The sequence below is a fragment of the Megalops cyprinoides genome, chromosome 10, assembly GCF_013368585.1.
Source record: "Megalops cyprinoides isolate fMegCyp1 chromosome 10, fMegCyp1.pri, whole genome shotgun sequence".
NCBI lineage: Eukaryota > Metazoa > Chordata > Actinopteri > Elopiformes > Megalopidae > Megalops > Megalops cyprinoides.
In genome coordinates, this window is record NC_050592.1 from 1,060,753 (window position 1) to 1,085,844 (window position 25,092).

The following is a 25,092-nucleotide window of genomic DNA, read 5'->3' on the forward strand; positions in this document are numbered from 1 at the left end:
CTCAGATGAACCAATCAAAAAACTTTGCTGTCCACAGCAAAACTCTCATTTGAGGGTTACATTTTGAGGGGGATGGACCAGGGACAATGCAATCAAAAAAGGGAGAAAACAGGATCTGTGAAAGCGGCACCCACATTAACACAGACAGACAAACGGGCAACCAAAGCTCACAGAAGCTGACAGATGAACAGACAGATAAACCACCAGATAAAAAGCCAACGAAGGCACAGATGAAGCTGACAGATGGGCAGCTCTGATAAAGAGATGTTAAAAAAGCTTGTGAACATGTGAAGATTGTTGCCTTAATGTGATAACATTGTATACATGCCCAATATGTCTCCCACATATTCCCATTATATTACATGACCAGACCATTCTCTCTCATTAAGTATTGTTTTTAAACTTTATGAGAGAGAATTTTGATCATGTTCTGTAAAGTACTTTATAATTCATTTCATTCAGAACCCCCCCCCCCCCACCCCCCGCGAGCATCTGTGAAGGAGATTAGGAGATTAGGAGACTTTTAGGTGCAAACCAGCAAGTAAAATGAAAAAGGAATATAACAATAACTGCAGTGAACCTGTCATTTCTGTCATTAATAGCATTTCAATATTCAGCCACTAGAGGGGGGTGTAGCAATCTGATTAGTTTCCCTGGTTAGCAGGCCCTGCCATCTATCTACATTGACTACAGCTATAGCAGAGCTGAGAGACCGCATTATACCGCTAGAGCTAGTGAACACGAGTGATTACACACGTAAAAATGGACCGGCGAGTTCCCAAAATAAAGACCAACAATGAAGGTGAAACTGCTCAACTGAGTGTCAAAAACAGAGACAGGGGTGTTGCTGCAGAGGAATGCACAGCCGATTCTGACCCCATTAACGCCGATGAGCATCAAGTGAAGAGCTGCACTCAGGACAGAGACTGCAGAGTAAGGGTAAAGGCCTGGGTGCAACAAAACGACGGATTGCGTGTGTTATACTCAATGACGAGCCACGCCCACAGTGTGTTTTGTGCTCCGAGGTACTTGCAAATGACAGCTTAAAACCTATGAAACTAATAAAACACTTAAACACAAAGCACCCAACATACAGAGATAAGCCAGTTGATTTTTTTCCGCTGTAAAGAGTCAGTGTTGGCTAGCCAAAACTATGTCAAAACAAACCACCATGACATCCAAAACCCTGGCTGCCTCATATGAGGTGGCATATTTGATTGCCAAAGCCAAAGCGCCTCATACGATTGCAGAGACTCTCATTCGTCCAGCAGCATTGCCTATTTGCCAAACTATGCACAGAGAGAAGTTAGCCAGCGACATTGTGAAAATTCCACGCTCTGATAATTCGATCGGCCACCGTATCGGTGACATGGCAAACGACGTTAAATGTCAACTAATAGAGAGCATTAAGGGTGTGAAGAAATTTTCATTACAATCAGATGAATCGTCCGACATCTCGAATGCCTCTCAACTTCTTGTATTTGTCCGCTGCTGGATTTTTTGTTTTGCTGTGCACTTGAAGGACCATGCACAGGGAAGGATATTTTTGATAAATTCAATAGCAAATTGGATGAAGGGTGTCTGTGCTGGAATGATTGCGCCGCTGCGCACGCAGACAGAGCAGGTTCCATGGTGGAGAAAAATAAAGGACTGAAGGTTCGGGATGTAGCTCCGCACGTCCGTTTTATTCATTGCATGATTCATAGGGAGGGGCGTGTTGAAAACGGTTGAAAACCCTGCTCTGAGTGAGGAGACCAATGGCATGTGTCATATAAATATCTGAGACCAAGCAGCGGCCAGATCATTTACAGTAATACCAATATTGTATATAACAGCAGATAAGATCTTAGGATAAGGATAGTGAGACACTTCTAGCTGCTTGGTTGCGGTACCACAGCAGAAGAAGAATTACACCACATCCAAATACACTCTACAGGCAACAGGGGCGCAGTGAGAAGAAAGTCATTGTCACCCAAAAGGTCACTGGTTCAGCTCTCACCTGGGGCACTGTAGCTGGTCTCTCAACCCAGGAACTTAACCTAAATCACCCCAGTAAATATCCAGCTGTATGAATGGATAACATGTAAAAACTGCAAGCTTCACAAGTTGGTCTTGGTAAGCATGTCTGCTAAGCTAATGTAACACAATGTAATGCTCAAGCTGCATGGAGCAGATAAAAATGTGATGTGGTCTCACTGGACTTTATGTGAAGAGCATTTTCCAAACGGATTCAATCGGGTTATTCAGCTGATTTCCTCCCAAACCACCCAAACCGTTTTTTTCTATTCTGAATGAATGGCATCCTACACAAAGAGGGAGTGTGTAAAATGTGATCTGTTTCATGCCGTTTATTACTTCTCATTACCGCAACATTTTAACAAACAAATGCACAGAATGTCCCTATGGTGCATAATTAAAATATCAGATAAAATTAACGTCCATCATACAATCTTCTTTTCTTCCTGTGGTTTAGATGACTGTGTGACTTACTTTCATTCAGAAAGGAAATGATGACTTGTCTTCCATTTTATCTTGCATGCTGTTTATTAATTGCGAGTACAATTGCAATATGTCTGTAGTCAGCTATAGAACCTATATCCGTAATTCGCATTTTGACACACATATCAAAAGGTCATGAAAAACAACAAAGATAAAATGAAACGTTTTCATATATTTTGAATATTATATTTAATATTTTGAAATTCTACACAAAGAAAGAGTGTGAGAACACAATGTATTTCAGCAGCAGCAGCCACACAGGAAATGTTTTTTGTAGGCCATGTGGTTTGGTTGGTATTTGCAGTTATTAATCATGTGAAATGGACATTAGCAACACTGGCATTGTGAATAATTGTCATACGTACACTGGTAGGCAGGTTTTCACCCAAGCTCTTCATTCTTCATGAATTTTTGTTAAAATAAAAAACATACACTGATGAACCAAAACATTATGACCACCTGTCTAATATGCTATCGTTCCTCCGTGCACCGCCAAAACAGCTCCGACCCGCTGAGGATTCTACTAGACCCCTGAAGGTGTCCTGTGGTATCTGGCACCAAAACATTAGCAGCAGATCCTTCAAGACCTGTAAGTTGCGAGGTGGAGCCACCATGGATTGGACTTGTCAGTTCAGCACATCTCACAGATACTCAATCGGATTGAGATCTGGAGAATTTGGAGGCCAGGGCAACACCTTACACACTTCATCATGTTCCTCAAACCATTCCTGAATGTGTGCAGTGTGTCAGGGCGCATTTTCCTGCTGAAAGAGGCCACTGCCATCAGGGAATACCATTGCCATGAAGGAGTGTACCTGGTCTGCAACGATGTTTCGGTAGGTGGCACGTGTCAAATTGACATCCACATGAATGGCCGGACCCAGTATTTCCAGGCAGAACATTGCCCAGAGCATCACACTCCCTCCACTGGCGTGGTGTCTTCCCACAGTGCATCTTGGTGCCATCAATTCCCCAGGTAAACGGCGCACACGTACATGGCCATCCACGTGATCTAGAAGAAAACGGGACTCATTGGACCAGGTGACCTTCTTCTACTGCTCCAAGGTCTAGTTCCGATGCTCGTGTGCCCATTGTAGGCGCTTTCGACAGTGGACAGGGGTCATCATGGGCACTCTGACCGGTCTGCAGCTACGCAGCCCCATATGCAGCAGGGTGCGATGCACTGTGTGTTGTGACACATTCCTCCTGTAACCATCATTAAAATTTTCTCTGACTTGTGCCACAATAGATCTTCTGTCAGTTCAGACCAGACGGGATAGCCTTCGTTGCCCTCATGCATTGATGAGCCCTGGGTGCCCAACACCCTGTCGTTGGTTTGTGGTTTGTCCCTCATCAGACCACTGCCAGTAAGTACTCATCACTGCTGACATAGAGCACCCCACAAGCCTTGCCATTTCAGAGATGCTCTGACCCAGTCGTCTGGCCATAACAATTTGGCCCTTGTCAAAGTCGCTCAGGTCTTTACTCCTGCCCATTTCTCCTGCATCCAACACGTGGACTACGAGAACTGATTGTTTGCTTACCATCTAATCAACCCAGACCTTGACATGTGCCCTTGTTTGGAGATGATCAGCGTTATTCGGTTTACCTGTGAGTGGTCGTAATGTTTTGGCTCATCACACTGCAAAAAATCCAAATCTCACCAAGCATATTTGTCTCTTTTCAAGTCAAAATATCTCTTTACACTTAATATAAGACACAGTCACCAAACAAGCAAAAATTTCCTTGAGCCACAAGGACTTGTTTTTAGACGGTGCATCTTGAATATCTTGTTTGGTGAAACTGTCTTGAAAACATCTTACTTTGAGTGGTATATCAAATTAAGCAAGCCTTTTTGACAAGTCAGAAGGTTTTTAAACTGCAAGACACAAAAACACTTCCTAATACCAGTTAAAAATGGATCAAAATTAGTTTTTCTAATCTTAACAAGTGTATTTTCACTAGTTCCATTGGCAGATTTTTTCACTTATTACTAGCAAAAACACCTTGTATTAATTATTTTATTTCTTATTTTTGAAGGGCTATTTTTTGCAGTGCAGTGTATATGTAACATGGACAAAACCTGTCGTACTGAGGTGAGTTTAAGTGCTTTATTTCTTTTTGGCAAAAAAAAAATGCACAGAATATCTTCCCACTGACAAAACTGGGGCAAAATTAGTCAGAAGATCTTTGCAAATACATGCTCTCTTTCCAGTAGTTCAGATGACAACCAGGAAATGACTTGTCTTTCTTTTAATCTTCACCACGGCATGCTGTTTATTAATTGTGAGTGCAAGAGCAATATTTCTATTGTAAATTACAGGATTTTTATCCGTCATTTGGAAATTTTGTACATAAATTTTTTAAAGAGAGAGCAAAAAATGATGGGGAGTCATATGGTATTTCTGGTGTTGCAGGTTGTTGTCTCCCTCTAGTGGTGGTTGTGGAGACCTGCACCATGCGCTCCACCACACACCTCCTCTTCTGACGCAGTCATTATTTCACACTGACTCATTGCTTGCAAAGGCCATCATCCTGACTGCTGCATTCTAGCACACATCAACACACATACACACATATCATTCTCACAGACGCATACACTCACATACACATAAACGCGTGCATGCACACAGTCACATGCACACACTAACCCTCACACGCATGCATGCATGCATTCATGCAGTCATCAACATGCACACACATACACACACATCATTCTCACAGACGCATACACTCACATACACACATATCATTCTCACAGACACACACACTCACATACACACATATCATTCTCACAGACGCATACACTCACATACACACACATCATTCTCACAGACGCATACACTCACATACACACATATCATTCTCACAGACACATACACATAAACACGTGCATGTACACACTAACCCTCACACTAACCCTCACACGCATGCATGCATGCATTCATGCAGTCATCAACATGCACACACATGCGGAAAAATGCACACACTTTCAAATTCCCCTATAAGCCCCTCCCACACAAACACCCACACTCGCATTGGCAGAGTCTCTGACAGTCCCTACTGTGCATCAGTGGCAAAGCCTGTAAAGAGAAGACATGCGTGAGCCTCACACGCAGGGGATACTCAGACCAATGAGACCCAGATGTGGCAGCACTTACGATTCTCATACACCCGTCTTCTGGTGAGGTGAACTCTGCTCTGCTTGGTGCTGTGGAAGAGCAGAGCATGTTGAGTAGTCATAATCACAGGGGTCACCTGTACGCTTACCTTGGCTCTTACTCTGGGAGGATCATGCCCTCAGGGCCTTGCAGGGACTCACCTGTAGCGTTTAATGCAGAAATAGAGCCCCAGAAAGAGCCCCACCACAGCTACGGTCAGCACTCCCGACACAACGGCCACAGTCAGGCTCCCAGCGTCAGCCAGCACAGGAGTGGCTACCGTAGAAAAAGAGCAAACGAGAACCGGTCTCTTATTTCTGTCTACATGTTCTAAAACACATCTGCACCAATATGCACACACATGTGCAGAACACAGCTGTAGACATGAAGTACCTGATGTGATTCTCTTCTTTTGGGTGGCCCGCAACGTTATTTTAAAAAAGAAAGAAAGATTAAGGTCCTCACAGCCCCATAAGACACTGCTTGTGGTTTCACTGTTGCATGTCTGCCCAAACACCACGGCGGGAAGGTGAACAAACGCAGTGTACTTTAAATCTGCCAAACTAAACAGGCCAAGCACTGACCGTGGAGCTGTACCTCGTCCCCCACGCCCAAAACAAACCACACCAACATCCAGATGATTATTTCTGTCTGATAAATAACTCAGGGTGTGTCTTTCCCTTTTAGTCACACACAGAGGAACCTAAAACAGTCCAGTCAAGAGAGTAAATGGCAACTATCTGTCAGTCGTGGCTCCATAGCAACACATTTCCAAGGAAACAGAAGGTGGGGCAAAGATAGGAGTTGCTCCAGTATGTCCAAATCGACGCTGCACAGACTGCTCTCCCACACCTTTTCATTTCATCTTTATGAGGGCTGCTATCATCTCTGCTTCTTCATATCAAGTGGAGACATACCCATCAGCCAATGACACTTGCAGGAAAGAAAGAAAAAGTATCCACAACAGAGCAATGAATTAAATACGATTGCTAAAAGAGTCAAGGCTACAATCTGTAATCATAAGCTGTGGATTTCTATGGCTTGATCTCATAGTTAATACAGCTTAATGTGTGTTAATACCACAGTACTTCCTACCTTAAATTCAGATTGCAGTGACAAAAATCAAGGGACCATAAACCCCAGTAACATGCTACGGTACTGCTTCTCAATGAACAGAAGCGCTGTACCGCTGCCCCCTTGAGGAGAAAACAGAACTAAGTGCCCTGTTTTGTGAAGGCTGTGGGTTAAGAGAAATAATCAATTTACAGGGTACACAACAGTCAGAGTAATATTTAAAACCCCAGTCAGCCACCGGCACCAGAAAAACATGCATGCCTGGTGATCTGCACAGGGACTTCCCAAAGAAACTCCTTTCAAAGAGCCCTCACCAACACGTGACAAGATCAGCTTTTCTCCAGTTTCAAACACTAATTTGTTTGTAAGCAGCTCTGTAGCAATTTCCCATGACCAGTGAGTTTTGTTCAGTATACTGTGTGTTGCACGGACTACCCCTACACCACAGTGAGATCAGTTTGTGTGGGATTCTCTCTCTCACACACACACACACACACACACACACACACACACACATACACACACACACATACACACACACACACACACTCACACACACACACACACACACACACACACACACACACACACACACATACACACACACACACACACATACACACACACACACACATACACACATACACACATACACACACATACACATACACACACACACACACACACACACACACACACACACACACACACACACACACACACACACACACACACACACACACACACACACACTTACCACAGCACAGCATGCAGGCAGCAGTCAGCTGCAGCTTCCTTGTGATTTCCATGTTCTGTGCCGCATGCCGAGGCTCGGCCTGATTTCAGGTGCGAGACTTTGCCCTGCAGTCTGGGCAGGAGCCCATCTGTGTGTGATCACCTGCAGGCAGCCAAGCACCTGCCTCTTTCATCACACTGCCGGTGCGTATGATGCCGAAAACCAGCTCTCTGAACGTATTCGTTCCACACAACGTGTTTCTCACATCGCAGCAACTCACTTTTAGACTCTGTTTAAACTCTGCGTGCTGTTCGGCTGCGTGTGGCAGACTGTGCCACATGATTTACAACCCTTCATCCTACGGCCCGTCACATGGCACCTGACTGTCACATGACCATGTCACCACTGGGTTCCATGTTGAAATGACGTCTCTCTGACCCTCCTGTTTCCGCCCTAAACTTATTCCCAGAATGAACATAAAAACTCTGAGGCTTGAGGTAAAGCAACACTCAAATTTCAAAATATTCTGTATTTATTAATAATCCTCACAATTTGGCAGTGCACGGAGCACACCAGCATCCTGTTCTCTGTAAAAACAGATAATTAGAGGAAATATGTGCAGAGGAAACCCAGGGACAATCAGACCAAACATATCTGAAAGAGGGCTACGCTTTATCATGCAGAGATGGAGACAGTGGCGGGTGTGGTGGGGAGTTCTGGGTGGTGTGCTGTCTCACAGAACATCGATCCTCTGATCTTAGGACAAGGATCAGAGACATTGGGAATTGCAGTACAGCAAAGGTTTCTGTTTCATGCCAGCACTGAACAGCAGGCAGGCACAGCAATCCTCCCCAACATCGGCACTGAAAAATATGTGAGACGCCAAAAACATTTCAAAAAATGTTTATTTCCACAATGTACTCCTTCATGTAAACATGAGTAGAGGCTAATGTGAACACAGTAGAAGATATTAAGCACACCAGTAGAGCTGTAAATATTTGATTATCAATAAAATTCTCTTGTATATTATTACAGTCTAATCTGTATCAGCACTGGTCAAAGGTCTTTGTCTTACAGACAATCTTTAATTTTCCCTGAGTTAAACAGCCCATGGATGACAGATCAGATAACATCGCAACAATGCCGACATAACAGACAATAATATTGTATTACATGCTTTGGTCTGTAATAAATATATATCCGTACCTTTGTGCACATGTAACACTTTGACCTCTTTGCACAGCCATAAAGATGATTCACTGGGACAATAATGCTCCTCACAGCACATTGACCTGTTGTCGTCACAGCAATATTAGTCACCAAACCACTCAGTTGCACAAATATCTCCCTATTTAGACTGGATTTGTGCTTTTTGGGCCGGCCGAACACTACTTCTGTGGAGAATCTGTCAGGAGACGAGTGAAGACCAACACGTGGAGTGTGGGTTTGTGGCGTCTGCAGTGTCACTATGGCCACAGAATCCAGGGGCTCCTCTGAGGGAACCCTGTTCAGGCCACTAAAATCACTCCAGATTTCTTTCTCTCCGCCGTGGGTTCATTGCTGGAGTCAGACAGGTCCCACAATAAAAATGTATTAGAAAAACGATAGGAAACCCATAGCCTCATTACTCTGCCTAAACAAGTGTGTCACAGTCATTCAAAATGGATGGAAGCCAAGATGAAAGGATGTTCGTACTCATTGTTCTAAATGAACCTGCCAAGGTGATTAAATCAATAAACAGACTGTGGGGTCTGGTTGTAATAGAGCATTAGCCTGTATGGCACTGAAAATGCGCATAATTAAGCGTAACAGGAGGAAGAGAGAAATCGAGGCACACTGCCTCTCATTTCCTTCTGTGCTCAGCTCCCCTCCCACAATGCACCAGTCACCCAGACGAGGGTCAGTTTAGGTTACAGCCGCAGTGTTGGAGTGATGGGCGGCGAGCCAATGTCTCTCAGCGTCTCGGTCGTCCCCTAGTGGCCTGCTGGGGAGGAAACACATCACACGTTTCATTATGCACCTGTGATTTTACACACACACTCTGACACGCAGCAAACCGCGAGCTGACACACGAGACACGCGCACTGAATGAAGGACTCAAACAGAGGATTCCACACTCTGCCAAACACGTGGCATAGAAGATGCGTGACAAGTATTTACTGGAGCAAAGACAAATTCACTGGCATACGGTGCGTCATTCACTCCATTGTGTGAGACTGGTGCAGCTGATCCCAGCGGCCTCTCAGCTCACACGGCGAGTCGCTCACCTGTCTGTGGGTATGAGGGTGTCTGTGTGCGTCCGGGTGCCGATGCACCGTGGGCTGTGCATGAGTGTGTGGGGGGTGTCTAAGCGTATTGGGGTGTGCGTGCGTGTTTGTGGGGTGTGCGTGCGTGTTTGTGGGGTGCCTGTGCATGTGGGGGTGCGTGTGAATGTTGACGGGGCGTCTGTGGGCCACAGCAGTCTGGGGCTGGAGGGGTTCTCGGGGTAGGGTTTGGAACTGGCTGAGGGGGAGGACTGGAGGGGGGGTGGGAGGGTGCAGAGCGGGGGGAGGGGCTTTCTGGGCAGGAGGAGGGGCCTGTTGGGCAGGGGGAGGGGCCTGTTGGGCGGGTCCGGGCTGTGAGGGGCGGGGCTGTGCTGGAGCCCCCGGGTGTTGTAGCGCCGCCCACGTCTGCTGGGCACGGGTCTGCACAGGATTGTGGGTCCTGGCCGTGTGGGCTTGCAGCGCAGCCTGTGTGAGGCTGCTGGGGTTGTGAGGGGCAGAGGGGCCCTGAGGGTCTGTGATGCGTGGCACAGCCGCACCCCCAACCCCCAGGACGGGAACAGCGTTGGGGTGCAGGGTCTGGGCTACAGGGGATCTCTGCTGCGCAGTTTGTGGGTAACTGGCAGGAACCGTCTGGCTTTGGGGTGCAGGGTCTCTCTGAGCGGCCGTGTGTTGCTGCACTGCAGTTTGCCTTGGTCTCTGCGTGTTGGGGTTCTGTGTGTTTGGGGGTGCAGTTTGCAGCTGTGTGCTGGGGTTCTGTGTAATTGGGGGTGCAGTTTGTGGCTGTGTGTTGGGGTTCTGTGTGTTTCGGGGTGCAGCTTGCAGCTGTGTGTTGGGGCGCTGTGTGTTTGGGGGTGCAGTTTGTGGCTGTGTGTTGGGGCGCTGTGTGTTTGGGGGTGCAGCTTGCAGCTGTGTGTTGGGGTTCTGTGTGTTTCGGGGTGCAGTTTGCGGCTGTGCAGCAGGGTACTGTGTGGCAGTGAGACCGTCACGCCGTGCTTGTGTGGGGTGTGAGGATCGAGGCGGGGGGGGCTCAGTGTCAGAGCTGCTGCTGGGGGGGTTTGAGGAGTTTGCATCTCTGGCGTTGTTGGGGTACGCAGGGGTGCCTCGCAGTCTGTCCCACGGCATCTGCATCCTCTGGGTTTGGGTATGGGAGTCACGGAGAGCACCCTGTGGCCTAGCAGGGTCCCGGTCTGGATTCGGGTGGGTGCTCTGGCGCCCTCTATGGGTGGGGTTGGGGTGTGAGTAGCCAGTCTGAATAAGGTTACTGGGCTGCAGGCTGCCATTGCCGGTGGGGTTATTATGGACTGTAGGAGCAGTGTGCAGGAAGTCTGTAGGATATAAATGGCCGGTTTGTATGAGAGGGGAGTTGTGTGAATGTCCAGTTTGTACTAGGTTGTCTGGGTTTTGATGGCTAGTGTGTTGCTGTGGATTGTCGTGCTGGTCAGTGTGCTGTAAGGCGTCAGTGTGTTGCTGTGTGTGTGGTTCTTGCTGGCCTGTGGGTGGGTATGTGTTTAGATTCACATGAACAGTGTGGGGCTGCCCATGGTTGTTCTGGTGGCTATTTGGGAGTGTATTGAGGTTCACATGGACCATGGGTACCAAGGAATTAGGGTGTGTCTGTCCAGTTTGTATGAGGATATTGGGGTTTTGATGGCCGTTGTGTGTGAATGTGTTGTGATTCTGATGGTCGTTGTGTGGGAATGTGTTGTGATTCTGATGGTCGTTGTGCGGAAATGTGTTGTGATTCTGATGGCCGTTGTGTGGGAATGTGTTGTGATTCTGATGGCCGTTGTGTGGGAATGTGTTGTGATTCTGATGGTCGTTGTGCGGGAATGTGTTGTGATTCTGATGGCCGTTGTGTGTGAATGTGTTGTGATTCTGATGGTCGTTGTGTGGGAATGTGTTGTGATTCTGATGGCCATTGTGTTGCAGTGTGTTGCCGTGGTCATGGTGGGTCTGCTGGAGGGTGTTGTTGTGCAGGCCGTTCTGCGGGAGTGTGTAGCCTGTTTGCCGATCAGGGTATCGGAGTGTGTTTAGGGCGTGGTTTTGAGGGCGTGGCAGGGGAGGCTCCAGTGGAGGAGTCTGGGAAAGAGGCAGATAGATCGTTATCAGGAGAGAAATTGAGCCGCAATGTAAATATTCTGTGATAAACAGGATAAGATATCAAAGACATGATGACAGCGATTATGATGAAGGGGTTTGACAGACACAAAGCTCCTTACTCTGCGCTGAGGGTTTTCATCTGACTTTAGAATCCCGCCTTGTCTGAGTCTCTGATCCACTGTTAAAAATGTAACGTGTTAGTTCTCTCTTTGAAGCAAACACGTTCAGATATCACAGATGAACAGAATGCTGTCAAACAGACAGACGTCACTTGGCGAGAGTCGCACAGCAGAGCGTAAATCGTGTGTGGACTCCAAAGACGGATAAAAGTATTCGATCAGAGAGAGACCAACCTTTCCTCCAGCGCAGCAAGAGCACAATGGCGATAATGATCAAGATGACGGCCAGAACACAGCCAATCACAATGCCCGCTACTGCGCCTCCACTCAAACACGTCTCTGGGAGAGAGGGAAGAAGGGAGAGAGAGAAAGCCAAAAAAGGGACGAGAGAGGAGGGGAGGGAGAGGAAGAGAGAAGAGTGGGGGAAGAGGAGAGAAAAGAGCAACATCACCGAGACATGGTAAAGAGAAGAGAGAGGAAGAGGGAGAGGGGGGAAATGAGAAATAAAACAGAAAATAAGAAAAATGGAAGCTACAACAACATCCTGTGTTACCAATCACCGCTGATGATTATTGTTAGTAATTACTATTGATTACTGAACGGTCGCAGAGATGATCTCACCCGAAAGCAATCAAATCAATCAACGGCGACGTGCAGTACCAACTCACCGACTATGGTGACATCTGTGCCCTGCTGGGAAGTCTTGCCAGTGACAGCATTGCTGGCCACGCACACGTATCGGCCACTCTGATTGGTGGAGAAGGTCTGGATGCTGAGCACGCTGCTGTCTGGTTGGCCGGAGGCCACAGGCTGACCGTTGAATTGCCATGAGAACAGGGCAGGGGGCAGGGAGTCCGAAACGCAGGTGAGCCTCACCGTCTGTCCCACGACCGCCTGCCCTCCCCCCACGCAGTCGGCCTGCGACCCGCGGTCCAAAGTGGGGGTGTCTGGGCCATCTGGGGGGGACAGAACCGACACACAAATCACACAAATGCTGCTGCTTATCAGCCAGGCTAGCGCTACTCTGTGTGCCCACGCGACTCGCAGCCGTCCTGGATCCAAGCGTCTCCTCTGCCTCAGACACTTCAGCTCAACCCCCTGTCTCTCAAACGGTTTTACTCAAACCTCTACGCTCAACCTCCTATGGCTCAAACCCTTTCATGGCTACATCTGGGTCCATTCTTTAAATCACCATGTGATTATGTGTGTATATTTTCACTTTGTTCTGAGTGAGAGTCTATCCCAGCTTTTTATTAGTCATATAGTCAAATTATTAGTTTATTAGTCAAATGTAAATTGTATGACCATCAATTAATGGCCAAAGTAATTACAAGGGAAACGTCTTTCTTGTGTAAAAGTTATACAAATCAGGGAAACAAATAAAGGCAAAGCATGTGTCAGCTGGATGTACACACACTTTGTTAAAGCCTCTGGCAGTCAGAATAATTATCATCACTGCACGCAAATCTCAAGCGTCAGATGCAGCAGATATCCATGCTACCCCCTTCCACTGTGCAGATCCCAGCGGAGGGGACTCATAGTAGGTGATGAGGGTGGCGGTGGAGGGATAGGGATAGGCATAGGTGCTGGGGCTAGGGTCAGGGTTAGGGTTTAGGGTTAGGGGTCAGGGTTAGAGTTTAGGGTTAGGGGTCAGGGTTAGGGTTTACGGTTAGGGGTCAGGGTTAGGGTTTAGGGTTAGGGTTTAGGGATAGGGGTCAGGGTTGGGGTTTAGGGTTAGGGGTCAGGGTTAGGGTTTAGGGTTAGGGGTCAGGGTTAGGGTTTACGGTTAGGGGTCAGGGTTAGGGTTTAGGGTTAGGGTTTAGGGTTAGGGGTCAGGGTTAGGGTTTAGGGTTAGGGGTCAGGGTTAGGGTTTAGGGTTAGGGGTCAGGGTTAGGGTTTACGGTTAGGGGTCAGGGTTAGGGTTTAGGGTTAGGGTTTAGGGATAGGGGTCAGGGTTGGGGTTTAGGGTTAGGGGTCAGGGTTAGGGTTTAGGGTTAGGGGTCAGAGTTAGGGTTTAGGGTTAGGGATCAGGGTTAGGGTTTAGGGTTAGGGGTCAGGGTTAGGGACTCACAGTAGACGATGAGGGTGGCAGTGGAGGGATAGGGATAGGCATAGGTGCTGGGGCTAGGGTCAGGGTTAGGGTTTACGGTTAGGGGTCAGAGTTAGGGTTTAGGGTTAGGGATCAGGGTTAGGGTTTACGGTTAGGGGTCAGGGTTAGGGTTTAGGGTTAGGGGTCAGGGTTAGGGTTTACGGTTAGGGATCAGGGTTAGGGTTTACGGTTAGGGGTCAGGGTTAAGGTTTAGGGTTAGGGTTTAGGGATAGGGGTCAGGGTTGGGGTTTAGGGTTAGGGGTCAGGGTTAGGGTTTAGGGTTAGGGGTCAGGGTTAGGGTTTACGGTTAGGGGTCAGGGTTAGGGTTTAGGGTTAGGGCTCAGGGATAGGGGTCAGGGTTAGGGTTTAGAGTTATGGGTTAGGGTTAGGGACTCACAGTAGACGATGAGGGTGGCAGTGGCGGTCTGGGCGCTGACGAGGTTGCTCACAGTGCAGGTGTAGTCGCCTGCATCCCCCCTCCTGGCTGGGTTAATCACCACAACACCCCCCGAGATCATCACCCGGGAGTCAGAGGTGAGGGCCGCGCCCCCCTTCCCCCACACCACCCCAACTTCTGTACCCCTCGTCCAGGAGCAGCGCAGAGTGATGTTGCTGTTCTCCACAGCGACGGACGGGAAGGAGAGGCTCACCCCCCGCACTGCGTCTGACAGAGAGAGAGAGAGAGGGTCACCCCCTGCACTGCGTCTGACAGAGAGAGAGAGAGGGTCACCCCCTGCACTGCGTCTGACACAGAGAGAGAGAGAGAGGGTCATACATATACACACACACACAGAGAGAGAGAGAGAGAGGGTCAACATTATACACACACACACACAGAGAGAGAGAGGCTCACCCCCTGCACTGCGTCTGACAGAGAGAGAGAGAGGGTCACCCCCTGCACTGCGTCTGACACAGAGAGAGAGAGAGAGGGTCATACATATACACACACACACAGAGAGAGAGAGAGAGAGGGTCAACATTATACACACACACACACACACACACACATACACACAGAGAGAGAGAGAGAGGGTCAACATTATACACACACACACACACACACACACACACATACACACACAGAGAGAGAGAGAGGGTCATACATATACACACACACACACACAGAGAGAGAGAGAGAGAGAGGGTCAACATTATACACACACACACACATACACACACAGAGAGAGAGAGAGGGTCAACATTATACACACACACACACACACACACACGCACACACACACTCCACTCCTTACCGAACACTCTGAGCTGCACGGAGCGGGCGTTGCGACTGAGGCCGGTGGTGGCAGTGGGGTCCACAGTGACGGTGTAGTTGCCTGCGTCCCGCAGCTGGGTGGCGCTGAGGCGCAGCTGGGTGGAGGTGATGGTGACCCGGCCCTGGTACTGAGCCACAGGGTTCACGACAGCACCACCCCCCACCCACAGCCCCAGGGTGTCCCCCTGAGGAGACGCCCAGCTAACCGACAGAACCTCTGTCACCGTCACCGCCGTCAGCACCGCCTCGCTGCCTGACTGAACCAGCACCGGCGCTGTCTGGAACTGGATCGGAACTGGATCCTGAGAGACAACAACCGGGCAGAGGCCTGGTGGGCAGAGAGGGGGAGTTTTAACACAGGTACAATACATCATAATACTGCACATAAAATTAACATGAAATTAACACTAAACAGGTACACTGCTGATTTCTAGGTGTTTCAAGGCCAATAATGCTGAGCTGAGAGGGGGGGGGACTCCAGGGAGAGGAAGGAAACTTCTGCAGGAGAAATCTCCTCTGATCTGTATTAAACAAAATCCTGAAGATCTTTCACCCGTTTGATCCGATCATAGTAACTGGTGGCAGATTAACTGTCATATCAGTGGCTATATAACACATGAAGAGGGTAAGTATATCATTTCCATATTATTGTCTATGTGACCTCTACAAGGCCATGTCCAATACATTGCTTATCAGGTAAGTTTATGTTGTTTTGTTTTTCTGTAATCTTAATTATGGGTAATTATCAACTCCAAGCATAACAGTCCCCGATGGGCTAAGTCGTGTCGTTGGGGTCAGGATAATAATAAAAATAACAGATCATAAATCAATGTCTTACTCTCCAGACACCCATTCGCCTGATTAAATAATACATCCATGGTATATGCTGTAAAACAGAGGCGCTAACAGGGCTTGCAAGATGCTTCGTTTCATTGGTTAATCATACCACCCCCTTGTGTGTTCCCTGCTCACATGCCATGGGCTGATGGATGCTGTGAAAGAGAGGGAGCGCCAGCTTGGGTGCGGAGCAGCTACACAGTGGAGAACACAGTGTGCTACACTCCGGGCAGGATCAGAACGCGGATCAGAACCCTGTGAAGAATGCAGCACAGCCAGTCGAGGAGGCGCGGGACACACCCCCTGCCGGAGCTCGGCCTTTCCTGTCTGACAACTGCTATTATTGCCGTCAGGAAGTTCCCGCCAGGGGGACTTTCCAAACCCGGAGACCCCCACTCTGCATATCACAGTACACCTGGCTCAGCTGAGCTCTTTCCCTTTCAGCAGGGGGAGGGGGGTGGGGGCACGGGGGGGCTTGGCGGGGGGCGAGTGCTTACCTGCCAATACCGACAGGACAATAACAGGAAGCAGACACAGGCTCATTTCCTCACTCAGTCCGGGCGGTCTACACCAAGACAAACAGCTTCATTTGTCCAACACATTCAATATGGAGAACCACAGCCAATACACTGCAACATGCTCAGTATTTTCATACAAATGCAACACAAAAACTGATCTGAACACGGAGCCGCAGACAGGCGAACAGCAGACAGACAATCACACACACACACACACCATGCCTCTGGGTTTCATCTTGTGTGGCACACACACTGTGGTAAACACAGCAACACACTGAAAGACTTGTTTTTTGTAGTCTCACTCACCAAAGCACTTTCTCTTTTTCTTCATGTTACAGTTGGCAAAACTGAAGTGGGTTCATTCACATTAAGCATTCACGCAGTCATTTGTAGGAGAAAGGGATTCTTTTCACTTCCTCACTCTCAGTCACCTGTCACCTCAAACAGACCACACCTGTCTTAAAAAGGCAATTCCATCCTGGTCAGGTTTTGGTGGGCCCCACCTTCCCTTTTGTATGCTGTGCCTCTTAAACAAGCAACACAGCAGCTGCTTTGATTTTCAAATACGTTTGGACAGTTACTCTTTAGTTTCTCTTATTGTGTTTTGAAAGATTATATTACATTATTATCATTTTGCAGACATTCTTACTCACAGTCACCTACATAGCTCACAATTTTATCCATTTATACAGCTGGATACGTACTGAGTACCTTACCCAAGAGTACAGCAGCAGGGTTCCAGTGGGGAACTGAGGCAGCAGCCTTCCGGCTATGAGCCCTGCTCCTTAACACCACACTACACTGCTGCCCTATGAAGCTCAACTAAGATGAAGCTCAGTTATTTCAGATACATTGTGGCTTCCTTGTGGTTTTGCTGCAGCTTGGTGAGAAGAACAATGCCACCTTAAACCCCGAAGCACTGGAGGCTTTCACCTCATTATGTGACAGTATTTCACCAAGCGATAGTTTCAGAGCCGGAGGGAGCAAGGGGAGAAGAGATCATCAAAAGAGCTACATCAGGATGTATCGTAACATGATGATAAATAGCCTACCATCTCTCTGACCATTAGCAGTTAATGGAGTAACTGCAGGATGTGTTTTACAAGACGTTTCAGAGATGGCAAACAAGGCACATTTGCACTCACAGAAATCAATACCTCTAGCCATCCCTACCACTCTCAACCAGATTAAATTAAAAGCAAAGCAACCATAATGTTTTAATATATGCTGATTGGCCTTTTATTTTTCATCATCTTGCTTTGGCTTTTCTGAGGCTTCATGTCATAAACCTGCATGTCAGTTAGGAGCCACACTTCCACCACCTGTTTGGGAGGGTGATCAGTGGGCCCTTTGTGACCATATGTGGATTATGGGATGTTCACAGTGGTTTCTGGGATGTCATTTCCAAGCTCCGTTACTCACAGTGCCTATCAGTTTGCCCTTTATTGATTGCAGATTTGAGCCACCTCACCTTGGTGACCATGGTGAATGTGGAGCCGGTAACACTGCAGATCTACAAGGAACCCTGCATTTATAACTCTCTGAGTGAAGAAATATCTCCTACTGTCAGTGTGGAATGTACCCTAACTATTTTCTGCCTGTGTCCTCGTTCCACTGAAATTGAAATAGCTTCTGTGATCCACTCCATGAATCCCTTTTAATAAAACTGAAAACTCTGATCTAAATCTCCCCTGAGAGACCATACAAAATCCACACAAATTCCAAAGTGTCAGACATCACACTTTGGATTAGCTGGCTTTGTCATGACTTTCAGAGGAAGCGTTAAAAGATGTTTCCAATGAGGGGGGGGGGGGGGGGGCAGTTTCTGTGAGCACACACGACCATCAGGAGAACAGCCATCACAGTGGCGTGTGTGAGGGCGTGTGCACAGTGTGAGCATCTGAAAATAACCACCTCACGGGCAGTTATTAAACAGTGAGCTGACATAAATCCACATTTCCAAGCCAATCCTGCATAACCAGTCCACTCTGCATTCCACTCAGGTAATGTCTGGCTTGATCAAAAGAGGGAGGCATTTAAATTCATAACATAGATATTTCACGTTTTAAAAACAGCAATGTGCCATACCTCAGTTAATTGAACCATAGAGAGAAGCTCCTTCATAATAAAGTTTACTTTTTGTATATCAAAAATTTGATTAAAGTTCTTATATTTGCTTTAAAAAAGACTCTCCAGAAATTAATGGAAGCAATTCAAAGCAGTGCAGATGCCATTGCTTTTTAACAGTAAATGAATATTTGTGAGTTTGCCTTATAAATAAATAAACCTTGCTGTACCAATGCTTGTACCAACTCTCACAAATGGCTCTGATTAGCTTTGTAACTGCCATTCAAGAGGCAGTGCAGCTGAGAGTGGCCATCTTGGCCAGAAGATAAATGAGATCTGTGAATCGCAATGGCAAGAAGACACATATCCCGTATAACAATTATTTTGACTGGCTCTTGTCAAAGCAGATAACAGCACACAGATCAACACACCAAAGATCACTCAGTGTCCCAGTACCTGAGTCTGCCCAAAGCGATTTGTTCTCACTGGTGACATTAAAGTAGTCAAATGTCATTAGTTGTGTGAAAGCTAGTTATGTGGACTAGCTAACTAAACTAAAATGCCAAATGTAAACCCTCAGCCCTTTACTGTCTCCGTCATCTAACACATTGCCTTCATTTCTCTTTGTTGTCGTTGTCTGATGTATTTTTCTGACTCTTTCTTACTCATCTTTCCCTCTTCTCTTTCTCTTCCCTACCTTCCCCCCCCCCTCCTTCTCTGTCTCTCTGTCTCTGGGTGATCAGCGGTATCTGTTTGTCTGTTGCTGTGAACCTCTCCTGCATCATCAGGTACTATTTAAAGGCCAGTGTTCTGGCACTGTTTCTCTTTCACTCTGATTATGTCTATTTGTTTATGTGCATGCCAAGAGCCTGTGCATCAAAAGCACACGGAAATACTCAGAGCAACAAATAAAAGCATTCCTGTCCTTAATCAGCCTTGTCCCATCGAACCGCAGTCTGCCTGAGAGCAGCTGTGCGTGAGAAATCTCCTCTCACATTGTGGCGGCAAACAAATGATCACTTTCCTGTGCAAATATTCTAGTGAGCTGCAAGGAAAATGCCAATATATTTCAGAATGATTATTCTTAATATATGTCTTGGTTATATTGAATTGATTAGAAGATCATTGGCCGTCAGCTCAACCCCCCCCCCCCCCCCCCCACAGACCTATACTCATCCAGGATGATGAAGAGGGTGGGGGAAATCATGGCTGATCCCTCACATCACGGTCACTCTCTCTTGCAGCGGCTACCCTCTAAACGCAGAGTAAGGGTCACGTCACCTGAACAGCTCATTCTTTCAGCTTCTTTCAGCTCTTTCTTTCAGCTTCTTCCAGCTCTTTCTTTCAGCTTCTTTCAGATGAATTATACTGGTGCACATCCTTATAAAACTTTCATAAAATGCTTTACATTTTTTTTCATGAGAAATGTTATCATAATTAAAAAATATAGCCTGTGTTTTATGTATTGCAGTAAAATAAATCACTCAGGTTTAGCTATTTAGATTTTGACATCACTTGGACACAGTTTGTGAGAATCACCCAACCAATATATGCTACATTCACATTTTTACTTACATACTTAAGTAAACATACTAAAAACACAGTGTTCAGAAAGTAATCCAAAGTATTTCGATTTCGAGATTTACCTTGAGTAATCTAACAGAATACGTTACAAATTACATTTTAGGGCAAGTATTCTGTAATCTGTAGTGGAATACATATTAAAAGTAACTCTCCCAACCCTGTCCATGAACACACCCACTGCAGGGGTGAGAGAGACCGCAGAACAGCGTGCTTCCTGAGTCAGCTGATACGTCATGAGATTGAGGAACGATCAGCATGAAATAACCTCAGCATTTCAGATCCACAACAGGCACAGAGCTGTACTTCTATACGACAAGCTACACAAGGAGCTTCTCCCTCATGAAGGTGTGAAATTGACCTGCTACAGAAGTGAACACATTGTGGGTTATAAACAGAAGGAAAGTACACAGTCATGGATTCTGCTTCTCCGTAATCCTGCACATGTGATGACAATGAGACAAGGGAAGAACAGCACTGAGTGATACTGAAAAGACACAGAGGTTGCGTAGTCACGGGAAACTGGAATGTTGCAAAGCTTCCTCTGAGGCTCTATAGCAACATTCACAAACAAAGGCAGACAAGGTAAGAGAAAGACCTGTGTTTTTACCTCTGTTTTTCTGTTTATTCATTGCAAAACTGTGCCTAACTTTGTCCACTGGTTTGACCAACTGGTGTACCTCACTTGTAAGTCGCTTTGGAGAAAAGCGTCTGCCAAATGAATAAATGTAAATGTAATGTAAATGTCCGCATTCTTTTCCTCTCTCTCAACCGTTTCAAATCTCCATGCTTCCGGTGTCTGTCCGTTTCCCTCCAAGTAACGTTTTTGGAGATATCTGTATCTGTAACGAGATTGGTTACCTGTCAGGAATGTCACTCATGTTGATACATCTTTTCCACACTGCACTCTTCGCTGCTAGTTTCAATATTCAATGAATATATTAACATAAAAATGTTATGAAAACCTTTATCACTTACTCATCCTTCTGTCTTTTCCTGTTAGGGGCAGTTTGAATGGAGTTTGTGGAGGGGTGGGTTTCCCTCCTCTGTCTCTTCCTGCTGTGTGAGTTTTATTTAGTTTACAGTGTCACAGAGAGAAACGGGCTGGACAACAGCAGTGACTTGAATTTCATCTCCACGTAAATTAACTGCAGAAAACAGACCTTCTTTGTGTGGTCTGGTACTCTTTCTTATCTCTTTATAACAGAGGGCATTATGTTTGCAGAAACTGTTACACTTCTTTATCACTTACATTTACATTTTTACAGTTGCAGGAAATGATCACACTGACTGAATGTGCCCTTTCCTGTTCAGGCCCATGTCAGTATGTGTGTGTGTCGGTGTACTTCTCGAACCCGCGGCCGCTGTACGTGGCTCTGGGGCAGCGGCTGGTTCTGGAGGCCCGTGTCATCCGTACCACAGAGGAGCAGATCCTGTCAGTGATGTGGGAGAGAGAGGAGGAGGGCGGGTCAGTTCAGAGAAAGGTCAGAGTGGCTGAGTTCCCTGGCACACCCAGCAATCTCCGTGTGACAACCGAACAGGAGGGGGCAACACTGAGCATAACGGACTTCCACAAGGAGGACTACGGCCTCTACACCATCACCATCACTGACCTACAAGGGAACCAGAGGTCTGCCGGCCGAGTGGTGAGACAGAGCGGTGAGGAGGGAGAATGGAGAGGCACTCCAGAGCTTTGCATGATCAAACAAAAGGGCCATTCCAGAGTTTTCTGTGTCTATGGAAGCAAAAAGAACCTATATGCATGACTAGCTAGCTTGTTTTGCGAAAGCTCTGGAAACACCAAAAAAGATATTTAAAAATGAAAGAAAAAATCAGCAATACAACATGACACGAAACGAAGAAGAGACATGAAAGAAAAAGTACCCAATGTACCCATCGCAAAAATATTCCGGTTAATGTGCTGTACAGATGATTATTTTCCTCTCTCATTCCATGGCAGAAATGGTTAAGCTGCCATCTCCACATTTTAGCAGCTCCCTGCAGTGCTGTCCTTACCTTCTCCATCTTAGGAAGACGTAAAAAGTGGATGCATTTGGAAATTTAGGGTAAAAGATGTCCGGGGCAGAGAAGGAAACACTGTCTCATCTCAGCCTCTCCTAGGCCCCAGTGGGACCACAGCCTGTTCTCTTTGCTCTGGTCCTGTTGCTGGTTAAAGTAATTCTCTGGTGTAGTAATGCATTAGAGAGGAGGTCCCATTTGTTACCCAGAAGCATCGTAGTTACCCGGTACCCCCCCCCCCCCGCCCTCTCTCCCTCCCCCTTAGAAAGGGCACCCAAAGCATCCATCTCCCTTCTCTGTGACGTCCCCCGTGGCATGGAGCAGTGGGACAGTCCGGAGTTCCTGTGGCTGGTGGACGGAGAGGAGGTGTCAAACCAAACCGCCAATCTCTCCGCAGACGGCAGGAAGCTCTTCCCCCCCGGGACCTGCAGGCGGAACTACACCTGCATCGTGAGCAGCAGCCTGGGGAGCAGCTCAGTCCAGTACATCACAGGTACAGCTGAAAGGGAGCCGACGAGTCAAAACTGCTCCGAGTACCGTGAGATCCAGGGTCTGTGCTCACTGTGATTTTTGGACTTGTTCTAACATTTTCTTTACTGTGGTCTAGACTGTCCCGAAGAGCCAAAGACGCAGAACAGGTGCCATGCATGCATTGCAGTAGCTGTTATCTGCTCTTGTCTCATTCTGATTCTGCTGTGTATATGGTAAGTGAAGCAGTCACATCCTCTCCCTGTCTCAATATCAATTAACCTCATGATTCTGAAAACTCCATTTTTATGTTGTGCGTTTACCTCAGTTACCGTTATTTTGAAATAATGATTAGTGTTTTTGATTTGCCTTCACCAGGAGACGCAACCTTCTGCAGCGGCTCTGTCCCGCCAACTGACCTGGGAGCAGCGGCGATCTCTGACCGCTGCAATCAACCTGGGGACTCATCGCTGAATAAGCACCATGATCACCATCATCACGATCATCATGATCGTGGTGATGTGACTCACCTGCCAGAGCCTGGAATGGATGTGTTCACTAGACGTTTTTCTTACAAAATCATGCTGTATGTTTCTTCCAGGCCTGGTAGCATGAGAGAACCCCTGTGAAGATTACTGCAAAAACAGACATAATTTCCATGATCACATTATCTATAACAATATTGATAACATCAACATTGTATTATTATTCTTATTTATTTCATTTATGTTTTGTTGTGGTTATATAGTGCTTGAATAAACCGAAGGATTGGTCTCTTTTACAGTAAGGTCACTATTGGAGTTTGAGGTAATCCTGGTGAACTGTATCTGCACTTCATCTGTTAAACATACAGTGTGTCATTATCGTCATCATTTTTGTCATTTTATTGACTTTTTTCATTTACATTTTCAACAAATTCACAATAATTTATTTCAATATATTTACAATTAAAAGAAAGTTTGTGACGAATACCTGAACAATTCTGATGCATCTATTGCAATATTAGAGCAGAATTTCTGGTATGTTTTGGAGAATAGGAGGCCCTCCCTGAAAACAGCTTCCTTGTTTAAACACTGTGACGTATGTACACACATACCAGTCATGCCGTAACGTACAGACGTCATACCATAACACGCCAGTCTCTTTGTGAACCACTTTCTAAAAATAAGCCATTACCCTGAGGATGAATGGAAACACACCCAAGGTGAAGAAAAATAAAATACTTCAAAAGTTGCATGTTTGACTGAGACACCCTCGAACCCAAGTCACACGATGCTCACTGCAAGCGCTGCTGGCGAAACACAAGACAACATCTCTCTCTGTGTGGCACAGAACATTCTGAGGCAATACTTCCTCCAGCATGAGACACGATCAGATAGCCATTTCCCAGCCCTCTTGTGTTTTTTTTATCTTTCAGGCCCACAGCTCTTTGCCTGCAAATATTAGATACTGTTTAATTGTTTTTTTTTGTTTCATTGATCTCCCGCATGCCGCAGCTGCAGTGTTAGCAGTGGCCTGGACACCCTTCTCCTTCGTGTGAACTTCACTGAGCTCCACATTAAGCAGAACTTCGACTTCCTCAGCACTTTCAGTTGATTTCATCATCAGTCATGTGCCAGTAAAATGGAAGTGGGAATGATTATGCGTGGCCTAACCATTTACAAACATTAACTCACAAATCAAATTGACCAAAATATTAATTATTATTTATTACTGACCATTTCCAAATCTCCCTAATGTGAAAAATATGAAAATATACCACGTGTAGCCTGTTTATTTTCAAATCTTAAGTAAGCGTTGAATATCTTGTACTGTTCAAGCACCTCTTCTCTGGACCGTCTATCTCAGCCATTGACGGTAATGATTTTTTCTAGTTACACTGAAGGCTTTCAATGCCTGTTTTAACCAGCTCAACACCTCACATTCTCACAGTGTATCTGATGCTCCAGCACTCACTGCCCTCCGCTGAGCTGGGAACAGCCTGTCAGACGGAGCCTAAATGAGGAGAAATGCAGCTTAATGAGCTAAATGGCTGAAAGTAGAGCGCCACCTGCAGGTCTTCACAAGCACTGCACCACACTCTGTTCTGTAACACGGCAAACACATTTAAACAAGATTTCCCTGTCACATCTCAATATTTCATAATTAGCATTTTTTAACTCCACACACTTCCATTTGCCATGATGAGTTACATTTACATTTACATTCATTCATTTGGCAGATGCTTTTATCCAAAGTGACTTACAATTACAAATAGTAAAAAAGATTAATATAATATAATATATAT

The 25,092-nt window shown here is 46.4% G+C and overlaps 1 protein-coding gene across 1 annotated transcript; it reads left to right on the plus strand.

Moving 5' to 3' along the window:
- The first annotated feature begins 20,562 nt into the window (after positions 1–20,562).
- Positions 20,563–23,599, plus strand: LOC118784808. Its single transcript, XM_036539242.1, has 6 exons — positions 20,563–20,903; positions 21,322–21,381; positions 21,633–21,977; positions 22,603–22,830; positions 22,945–23,041; positions 23,184–23,599. Exons 2-6 carry the CDS (start codon positions 21,333–21,335, stop codon positions 23,221–23,223), a joined length of 759 nt encoding a protein of 252 aa, XP_036395135.1. The 5' UTR covers positions 20,563–20,903; positions 21,322–21,332; the 3' UTR covers positions 23,224–23,599.
- Positions 23,600–25,092: the final 1,493 nt, after the last annotated feature.